Raw genomic sequence first — 10,405 nt, 5'->3', positions numbered from 1 at the left:
CCATCTGCTTGGTGCAGCCGTGTCCCCTGGGCTGATGCAGAGATGGAGGATGGACTCTGGAAGGGAGGGCCAGCTTGTGTGCAGCTGCCCCTTGCTTTGCAGCCGTCCTTGCTCCTTCCTTGCCGTGTAAACCCGAGTCTGAGGGTTGCAGTTCCCTGGTGAAGCTCTGCCTCACGGGGCATTCCTCCCAGTTTCTCCACACCACAGAGCTGCTGTGAAACTCCCGGATCTGCCAGAGGAGCCCAGCTGTAGCCCGTGGCCTTCTCCAGCTGTGGTGGGATGTCCAGCTGTTCCAGCCACATCCCCAGGCCCTCTGTGGCTCCAGCCATTCCTGAAGTGCTTCCAGAGCTGAGGAAACCAAAGGCATGTTGCACTTTCCAGCTGTGTCTGTGTCGTGCCCATCAGATCCGCGAGGGAGAGCCGGCTGTGAAGGAGGGGATGTGCTTCTGCATCGTGCACAGCGGGACTGACAGAGATTCTTAGTAAACACATTCAGTATTCACATCTTCTGTGCTGCAAGCCTGGTGTTTCTCACTCAACGCTGCACAGTGCTGCTGCCTCCTGCAAACCTCTCAGAGTTTTCATCCGCAGGTTTTATTTCTGTGATCATCTCGGGCAGTTCCCCGTTCCTGTGCCGAGCTCTGGGTCAGGTTGTGTCCCCAAAGCCCCCTGTGCCCGGGCAGGCTCAGCCAGTGTGAGCCCCCCAGCAGGGCACCCTGCAGTGGATCCCTGATTCCTTATGGAGGATGGTTTTGTCCTTGTGGAAAGCACCACGTCCTGTTTCCAGAGCTCTGAATGGTTTCCTCTGTGGTCTGTGCTGGGTTGTTTTCCCGTTTCCCCCCTGGATTCTGTTCCGTGTTGGAGCCCCTGGGTGCTGGCAGCCCAGTCACACCTCGCAGCCCTTCGGTGGCAGTGCCTGTTCAGCCTTTGTTTCCCTGGAGTGACCCTCGGTGCTCTGCCTCCCCCACCTTGGATTCCCCCCGCCTGACAACTCCAGTGCTTTTGAACGAAGCAGGAAGGCTGGCTGTGCCCGGACTGGATTGGGAATCTCCCAAACCGTCAGTGGAGGCACGGATGGGATTTGGGAAGAGCCCTGGAATGTGGAACCGACCCTGGCAGGGGGGACAGGAGCCCTGCACAGCAGCAGGAGGAGTTCTTGTTCTTGGTACTTGCACAAATGTCATTGTACTGATGGGGCCGAACCTTGTAAAATATGATGGGAGAGAAGTCCTGTGCTATCTGTTTCTTCTGCAATCATTTCCAGTCTACAAAAGCACAAAGGTTTGATTAAATACTTACGCTCTGGATTCTGGTTTTATGATTTTTAGCTGATAGCATCCTTCACTGAGCCTCACTTTTCTGTAAGACATTGCTCCTGTCAGTTCTCAGCCTTGAAGCGGAAGAAGTCGTGTCTGTATTTTACTGTCAAGGAAAAATTTAAATGTTCTGTGTAAATCCTCAGCATTCCAAATTACATATTCCAATATTAACATATTCCAAATGACTGCACAATTCCTGGCCATTTTGTGATTATCTCCACAGCACCTGAGGCTGTGAAGCAGTAGTCTTGGTGAGGATATACTTGTGACATTGTTGGATCCGTAGGTACAGCTCTGTTACTATTTATATTGTCTGGTAAATGGGGAAGAACAGGAAAAGGATGATAAATTTGGAAGTCTCTATTTTTCCTTTGTGTTTTTCCCAGACACGTGATTTATACAGGTGTACACAGAGCTCATTATTTGCTTTATGAAAGACACGTTTTAAATTTATTATCTTCAGCCAGAATCTGTCCTCCTTTTCCACTTCCCGGGTTCTCCCAGAAGCTGGGAGCTGGCAGAACTGAACAATGCAGCGGTTCTGTGTGCCGTGCTCAGCACGGAGGGGAAGGACAGCCGCCGGGCCGAGCCGTGCCGGGCCGTGCCGGGCCGTGCCGGGATCGTGCCCGGGGCACGGCCGGTCCCGGGGGCCAGCCCGGCTCCGCTGGGCTCCGCTCCGGGCTGGGCGAGCGACGGGCCCGGGGCGGTGCCGCGGCTGCGGGGCCGAGCCCGCTCCGGGTCCAGATCCCGTTCCCGATCTCGATCCCGTTCCTGATCTCGATCGTTCCCAATCCCGTTGCCATTCCCGTTCCCAATCCTATTCCCGATCCCGTTTCCGAACCCGTTCCCATTCCCGTTCCCAATCCCGATCCCGTTCCCATCCCGATCCCGTTCCCGCCCTGTTCCCATCCCGATCCCAATCCTGTTCCCGATCCCGATCCTATTCCCGTTCCCGATCCCGATCCCGTTCCCAATCCCATTCCCGTTCCCAATCCCACTCCAGTTCCCAATCCCATTCCCGATCCCCATCCCGATCCCACTCTCGTTCCCGTTCCCCATCCCGATCCCGATCCCGTTCCCGATCCCGTTCCCATTCCCGATCCCGATCCCTTTCCAGTTCCCACTCCCGTTCCCGTTCCCGGTCCTGGCCCCGCCCCCTCTCCCTCCCGTTCCCGCCCCGTTCCCGCGCGCCGCTCAGGCCCCGCCTCCCGGGGGGCGGGGCCGGGGGGCGGGGCGGGGCCGGTCCGCCGCCGTCCCGGCGTGCCCCGCGCGGCGCTGCCCGGCGGCCGCGGTCGGGGCAAGATGGCGGCGGAGGCGGCGGACTCGTGGGGTGGGTGCGGCGGGGCCCGGGGCCCGGGGCCGCCGGGGGCCCCCGCGCCGCTCCGCGCCCCTCACCCGCGCTCCTCTCCCCACAGACGCCGACAGCTTCGAGGTGGTGGAGCCGGTGGCGAAGCGGCTGGTGCCGGGGGTGGCCGGGGACCGCTGGGCCGGCGAGGATGAGGAGGACGACGTGAAGGTGCGGCCGGGCGGGCCCCGCCGGGACCCCGCGGCTGCGGGGCCCGCTGGGGGCTCGGGGGCGGGCGGGCCGCTGCCATGTGGCGCCGGCGCGGGGCCGCGGGCCGGCCGGGGCCGGGGCGGGGGCTCGGGGCCCGGGCCGCGCTCGGGGCTCGGCGGGGCCGGGGCGCCGGGCTGGGTCACGGTGACAGCCGGAGCGGCGCAGCAGCCGAGCCGCCCTGCCCGCAGCCGGGGCCTGCCCCGGAGCTGCAGCGAGGGCCGGTCGGACCCTGCCGGAGCGGGCTCCCGCTCTCGGGGATCCACCTGCTGCTCTCCCGCTGCTGCCCGGGCTCTGGGCGCTGTGCCCCCTTCGGGGCCTGGGCCGGGAGCGGGGTGTGCTGGTGAGACCTTGGGACGGGATTAATGATGGCAGTGCTGTGTCGGTGCTTCTGCTGCTGACCAGAAGCTTCTGTGCTCTGCCACCACGTCTTTCCCACGTCTTTTCCACGTTTTCCACGTCTTTTCCTGCTTTTCCTCACACCACGAGGCGGGACCTTGCCGTGTTTCAGCGCGGTCTGCCCGCAGTGGGATGGAACGTGTGGCTGGTCACTGCTGGTGCTCCAGCAGGCAGAGCTGCCTCAGGGGCTGTGTGCTCCTGCTGGGCAGGCTGGTGGTGCCACGGAAACCTCCGTGCCCACACCGGGGGTGCTGGGGGTGCAGGGAATGCACAAGGAGCACGCCAGGTGGGTTCCAAGGCCAGCCTGGGCAGCCTGCTCTGGTGGAAGCTGGCCCTGCCCACGGCACGGGCTGGAGCTGGGGGTCTCTGAGGTCCCTGCAGACCCAAACCATCCCAGATTCTGTCAGTGGAATAAGGCAACTACAAAAGACCTTTTTGTTTCCTCCGGCCCTGGGACATTGTAACAGCAGGTGAGGACTCAGGGCTGGTTTTGAGGACACTGTTACCAAAACCTCTGAAAAGCACCCAGAGTTTTTCTGAGGCTCAGGTGGAGTTCTTCCCATACACAGTACGGAAAAAGTAGTTAATATTTTAAAAACCCTGAAGTTGCCAAATTCCTGTGATTCCGTGTGTCACTTTCCTTCTTAAATCCAGGAGCAGCCCCAGCCCAGCGTGCCAGGTGTCAGGACAAGCACAGGTGTGTGCACAGCAGCTCTGGCACTGGCAGTGAGTGTGGAGCTGGCACAGGGGTGTGTGACTGACAGGTGTGTGCAGACACCTGTAGCTCAGGCTGTGACATTTGCTTTTCCTCCTGCCTTGGAAAGTGAGACGCTTTCCTGCTGGATAGAGTGTGTCCAGAGTGGTTGGTTCTCTCTGAGACACCTGAGGGGTCTCTGTTTAATAAAGGAGCAGACATTCCCCACGTGGAATCCCAGAATGGTTTGGGTTGGAGGGCACCTTAAATCCCAGCCTGGCCTTGGGCATTTCCAGGGATCCAGGGGCAGCCACAGCTTCCCTGGGGATTCCATCCCAGCCCCTCCCCACCCTCCCAGGGAACAATCCCTTCCCAATATCTCCTCCATCCCTGCCCTCTGGCAGAGGGAAGACATTTTACATCTTACACGTAGCAAGGATGCTGTTGCTTAACTATTTCCAAGGAATTGTGGGTTTAGTGCCAGAGCTGCACCTAGAGAGGATCCAGCAAAGAAAGGAGTTTTATTGTGGTTTATTTTCCTTTGGTTTGCCCTTCCTGCCGGGCTCCCAAGGGCCCTGCTCAGGCTCTGGATCCTCCTGCGAGGGCCCACATGGGGAAATCCCCACGTGAGGGATGACGTGGTCTAAAGGGGCAGCCCCAAGTGTTTTCTGGCCATGGCTTTCCTAAGGCACCTCACAGTGTGCTTTGTATCTGCACATCTGTGTTTTGGAGGGTTTTTGGTAATGAACTTGCAGGAACTGTTAATTTGGGAAACATCAACTTCCCGGGTTTAAAATTAGCACCTTTGGTAACAAAACTCCTCTCAGTGCTCCCAGCACACGTTCCCCAGGAGTCAGGCCTGCTGCCAGGGAATTTTCATCTATTGACTCAGGGCTGGCACAGCCAGAGCGGGGCAGTGCCTGCTCCATCCCAGAGCTGGGCTGGAGCTGGGAGCCAGTGCCCAGTGCCTGCCCCCTCCCGGAGCCCTGGGCCACTGAAGGACACAGAAACAGTGTTGAAATACTGGGGAATGAGTGTGTTCTCTGGGAATTACTGTATCACTGCAGGGACAGGCACTGGGGCAGCTGGCTCTTCCTGCAAGAGAGCTCCCTGGGTTTATGAACCAGGCAAGCTGGAAGGATTTGGTATTCCCTGGGTTTATGAACCAGGCCTGGCTGGCAGGATGGGGTCAGGGCACATCTCAGGTGTGGAGTCCTTGCCCACGTGCTCTCTGAAGTCTCCCAGACATCCCAGGGCCGTGGATGAATCCCTCATGGCCAGGCTGCCCTTCCTCTGCAGTTTGCATCCGACTCGCAGCCTGGCCAGGCTGGGGCTGAGGCAGCTCCTCAGTGCTGAGTGGAGCTATTTAAGCGGTGGGTGTAGCAAAGTTAATTAGATGTGAGCTAAAATAATGCTGCTCCAAATTCAAGTCAGCTCTGTGGAATGTGGAGGGAAGCCGAGTTCCCTGCAGGTGCCAATTATCCTGGTGAGCTGGTGGAGGGACTCTGTCTCCCTGCTTGGATCAGCACATCCCGCTGCAGCGTGGGGCTCTGCACCTCTGCCTCTGCTCTGGGCTCCCAAAAATCCCTGCAGCTGGGGGAGGCTTTTCCCAGCCCTGGAGAGCAGCCTGTGCTGGTCTGACGTGGTTCCAGCTGGGCTGGGGGTTTCCAGTGGGGCTGTGCTGCATCCATCCCTCAGGGATGTTCAGTGTGTCAAAATGCCAGAAATGAGAATAAAGTGCTGTTTGTGTCAGTGGTGTGTGGCTGTTTGTGACCTGGCTGCTGTAATTACTGACACAAGCTGGTTGTTTGACCAATCTGCCTTTTTCATGGTAAGAACTGGCCCCAGCCAGAGAGGACAGCTGCAAAAACCCATGAGGTACAGCTCGCATGGCTCCCTCACTCTGACAGCACATCAGTGGGTTTGTGGCTCTGGAAGAGGTTACAGGTGTCTGTAAAAGATCTTCACTGTTTTGCAGGATAACTGGGATGATGAGGAGGAAGAGGAGGAGGTGAAGGAGACAGAGGTAAAACAAGGTGAGAGTTTCAGATAACCCCTGGCTCTGTATCAGCATGGGAGCAGCCACTGGTGTGTCTGGGGTGTGAGGATCAAACCTGAGCGGGGCTGGGCTGGCTTTAACAGAAATGTCTTTAACTCTGCTCCCTCCCAGGAGCTGAGCTCCGTGCCTTCCAGTGTTTCTGTGGTTGTGTGGGGGGAAAAATCATCAGCCTTCTGAGAGCTGTGTTTGTTATTCCACCCTTCACAGAACCGAAAGTTTCAGAAAAAAAGAAAATAGCAGAAAAAATTAAAGAAAAAGAAAAGCTACAGAAGAAAAAGCAAGAGGAGCTTAAAAAAAGGGTAACTCCTGATTTCTTCTGGGTCACATAAAATTCACAGGGTGGGTTTGATTTGGTTTTTTAGAGATTGAGCAAGATCTGAAAAGGTCTTGATTAATCTGATAAACCAAACTTAGGTCTTGCACATGATCCTGTCTGCTGCTGGGAGCTTTAAATCCTGTATAGTTTAACCAGTGGTTGGATCAGTTTCTTTGTGGGCAGCACGTGATGGAACAGGCAGGAGTGGGAGTTTGGTGTTTCTTCCCATTCCTTGTGAAAAGAACAATTTATTGAGACTGCAGGGAGTGGGTTCCAGGATTTCCATGTGAGTCGAGGCAGCAGTGGGTGATGCAGTGGCTCTGGAGAAGGCACCATGTCTCTAACGTGCCACTTCTCCCTGTGTGCTCTCCCTGCAGTTAGAGGCACCTGAGGAACAGAAGGAGCTCACACCAGAAGAACAGTTGGCAGACAAACTACGGCTAAAGAAGTTACAAGAGGAGTCAGACCTGGAGCTGGCAAAGGAAACCTTCGGTGAGTTCAGGCAGCAGGAAATAAATAAACCCCTGGGACCCTGCAAAGCTTGGGCAGGGTTTGGCTCTCAGCACACAGAGCTGTGGCACTGAGAACAAAGAATAGCAAAGATGCTGATGCACAGCAGCATTCCTCAAACTGGAAGAGTTTCCTTAATTATGGTGAATGATTCAGCTCGTTGCTCAGGGGAGGTTGTCACAGAGCTCGGGGGGTGTGCACAGCTGCAAAGGACCAGCTGAGTTCTGCACTCAGGAGGCTGAGGCAGGAATTGTTTATTTGAGGGAAAGGGGCTTCCTGGTGCAGGTTGTCCAGAGAACAGGAATAGCTGGGTCAAATTACTGAGGTTGACTCAGCTTCAGAAATTTTTGGGCAAGGGTGTGGAGTGACAGAACAAGGGGGAATGGCGTTCCACTGACCAAGGGCAGTGTTAGGTGGGATATTGGGAAGGAATTGTTCCTTGTGAGGGTGGGCAGGCCCTGGCACAGGGTGCCCAGAGCAGCTGTGACTGCCCTGGATCCCTGGAAGTGCCCAAGATCAGGTTGGATGGACTTGGAGCAACCTAGGACAGTGGAAGGTGTCCCTGCCCTGCCAGGGTGGCACTGGATGGGCTTTAACCCTTCCAACCCAGACCATTCAGGGATTCTGTGCAATTACTGAGCTTTGCAGCAAACTTCCATCCTGTGAGGCTGGGATGGGCCCTGGCTGAGGGGAGCAGAGCTCAGGGAGGTGGGAGCCAGCTCCCCTTTTGGGGCTCACAGCTGATGTCTCTGTAACAGCCCTGCCTGTCCCTGCAGGTGTAAATAGCACTTGTGGAATAGATGCCATGAACCCCTCTTCCAAAGATGACTTCACGGAATTTGGGAAGCTGCTCAAGGAGAAGATCACACAGTACGAGAAGTCCTTACATTACGCCGGCTTTCTGGAAGCGCTGCTGCGGGACGTCTGCATTTCCTGTAAGTGCAGACAGCCCAGCTCTGCTGCCAGGGCTGGCCTGCAGCTGAGTGGCAAACGTGCTGTGCTAGTGCTCAGAGGGGGTTGCTCTGTCAGTTTGTACTAAATGAAGCACTGACCTGATTCCATTCCCACAAACTCCACCAAGGATCCTCTCCTCGTGCAGGAGTGCTCTTTCTGCATGTTGGTTAGAGACAGTTCTCTAAAAGGTGTTAATTTTTATGCTGATCTAAACCTTGCATGTTTTTCTTGAAGCCATTTCTAGAATAATAATAATAAGAGTAAATTCTCTGAGGCAGATAATTTGAGTACCTCATTTGGAGGGAAGCTATTACAAAACTGAGTTCATGTAATTCTGGAACTGCAGATTAACTGTTCTGGAATTCAGCATGTAACTATACAGAGATGAAGTAATTTAAACTCCTTTTCCCAGTGCCCGGGTGGCTGGAGCAGTGGCTGGGATGGTTCCCTGTCCTGTACCCAGTTGTCCCTCAGTGAGGGGTAACTCGATCCCAGGAGGAGCTGGGTACATCCATCACCCCAGCTGGCAGCTTCCATCCAAGGGATTCCAGAGCTCCTAACAGGAGGGACTCCCACCTCTTGCACCATTAACTGATAAACATAATAATTTATTGTTAATCCAGTGCTCCTTTTGATACATTTTATGTATTTTACTGAGACCATATTTTACTGTTCAAATGTCTCAGAAACACTGTTGTGTTCAGTAACTTTATTTGCAAATTTTACCTTCTACAAGGTTCAGGCTTCCAAGGAACCAGCTGGAATCCTTGTTGGGATTGTAAGGACCAGAACCACCCACTCTGTGTTCTGCTGATTTAAATCAAGTAATTGCCCATAGTTACACTAATGCTTATTTCTAGTTTTAGAGACTGTGGATGTTACTTAACTGCCTTATAAGAACAACATTGATAAGGAATATTTTTTTTTCTCCTTTTTCTTCCCTGATGCAGTGGAGGTGGATGATTTGAAAAAGATCACAAACACTCTGACAGTATTATGCAGTGAAAAACAAAAACAAGAGAAGGTAAGGCTGGGGCTGTTCCTCAGGGATCACGGCCCCTGCTTGGGGCTCCCCTGCATTTATTAGCTACTTGTTGAGAGTCCAGGGGAAATAGGATGAAAGGCAGAAGGGGGGCAGGACTGTGGTGCAGGGAGCTGGGGACACCTGGAACTGTCACAGCTTTCCGAGGAAGAGAAAATGCGTGGGGTGGAAACCATGGGCATTGCCACGCTCAGTGCAGGGGCTGTGGCTGCTCAGTGCCACTGGGCTGAGCCTGGCTGGGGTAATGACAGAGCTCTGGGCCCGTCCAGTAACCACCCTGGTCCTCTTGGCACAGAATAAAGCCAAAAAGAAGAAAAAAGGTGTTGTGCCTGGCGGGGGGCTGAAGGCGACAATGAAAGACGACCTGGCTGACTACGGCGGCTACGACGGCGAGTACGTACAAGACTTTGAAGACTTCATGTGACATTTATCTCCCTTCTGTTGTCTTTCTGTTGCCCATAATCCCTTAAACATGTAGCACAACCTTTCTTCCTCTAAATTCTGCCAAATGCTACAATCAGAATTGCAGTATCTGTGTGCTGGGGGCTGGAGGTGCCGGGTCCGGGCGGAAGCTCCGGGCGGGGTAGAAGGGAAAAGGTCTGGAAATTGCAGTTAAAAACCCAAAATTCTGATAATGGGCACTGCTGCTACTCATAGCAACAGCCACTAAATTGGGAAGGAATTGGAACAAGGTGAAGGATTATAACCAGCACAGCTCCATGACATGGCCTTAACTGTCCCTGCTCCAGGGCCAGGGCTGAGCAAGAGCAGTTTGCAGCAAGGGCAGGGTGTGCACGTAGAGTTCCAGTCGCTTTGTCTTGAGTTAGAGCTTGAGGATTTCAGTATTTTGGGAAGGGAACTGCTAACTTCAGTGTGGAATACTGCACCTGGGAGCCTGTCCCTTGGGACAGCCACTGCTCCAGAGCCTGACACCTGAACAGCACCTGGTGGAGCAGAGCAAGGCAAAGCCCACTTGTGTCTCAAGGATGAAGTTTATTTAGTTCCATTCATTTAAATTTCTACTAATGCAGCTGTCTGGGTTGGGTGTTCTTTAACAGTTAATTAAGGGGTTAAGTGTAAAAGAAAAAAACCAAGCCACACAACTTCCTTGGGGCTCTCCTGGGTTGTGGTGGGTCTCTCACAACTCGGCCGTTTTGTTTCATTAAAAACCAAACTTGCTTAGCAAACTGCAGCAGTTCCTACAGTTGGGCAAATTGTTATGTTAACAATTACAACATCTGCAATGTTTTATAAAGCAACTAATTTAATAAAAATCACTATTGAGGACTTCACCAGGCTGGCCTTGGAGCAGAGTTCTTTTTGGGGCCTGACAGGAGAAATACCTCAAGAGGGAGAGATGCAAAGCTGAGCTGTGCTGGGAGTGTGCCCGGAAAGGAATTTGTATTTAGTAACTGTAAAAATACATTTACACTTGATTATTTCTTTTACTCCAAGACAGCAGAATTAGGAATGGACTGTTTAAGGCTGTACAAGATTTTAGAAATCAGACTGGACTCAAAGAAGACATTATTCTACTGGGTACCTGAAATGTGCACTGAT

The 10,405-nt window shown here is 54.1% G+C and overlaps 1 protein-coding gene across 1 annotated transcript; it reads left to right on the top strand.

Annotated features, from left to right (window-relative positions):
* The first annotated feature begins 2,519 nt into the window (after positions 1-2,519).
* Positions 2,520-10,137, top strand: EIF3J (eukaryotic translation initiation factor 3 subunit J). Its single transcript, XM_064388412.1, has 8 exons — positions 2,520-2,649; positions 2,735-2,835; positions 5,943-6,000; positions 6,231-6,322; positions 6,717-6,831; positions 7,626-7,784; positions 8,754-8,827; positions 9,141-10,137. Exons 1-8 carry the CDS (start codon positions 2,622-2,624, stop codon positions 9,267-9,269), a joined length of 756 nt encoding a protein of 251 aa, XP_064244482.1. The 5' UTR covers positions 2,520-2,621; the 3' UTR covers positions 9,270-10,137.
* The last annotated feature ends 268 nt before the right edge of the window (positions 10,138-10,405 follow it).

The sequence above is a fragment of the Passer domesticus genome, chromosome 14, assembly GCF_036417665.1.
Source record: "Passer domesticus isolate bPasDom1 chromosome 14, bPasDom1.hap1, whole genome shotgun sequence".
NCBI lineage: Eukaryota > Metazoa > Chordata > Aves > Passeriformes > Passeridae > Passer > Passer domesticus.
Note: the sequence above shows the minus strand (reverse complement) of the source record. Positions and strands in the feature narration are given on the sequence as shown.

Coding starts and splice junctions, on each gene's coding strand:
- EIF3J (XM_064388412.1), top strand. CDS start 2,622: ATGGCGGCGGAGGCGGCGGACTCGTGGG. Junction 2,650..2,734: donor GGAGGCGGCGGACTCGTGGG/GTGGGTGCGGCG, acceptor CTCTCCCCACAG/ACGCCGACAGCTTCGAGGTG. Junction 2,836..5,942: donor ATGAGGAGGACGACGTGAAG/GTGCGGCCGGGC, acceptor ACTGTTTTGCAG/GATAACTGGGATGATGAGGA.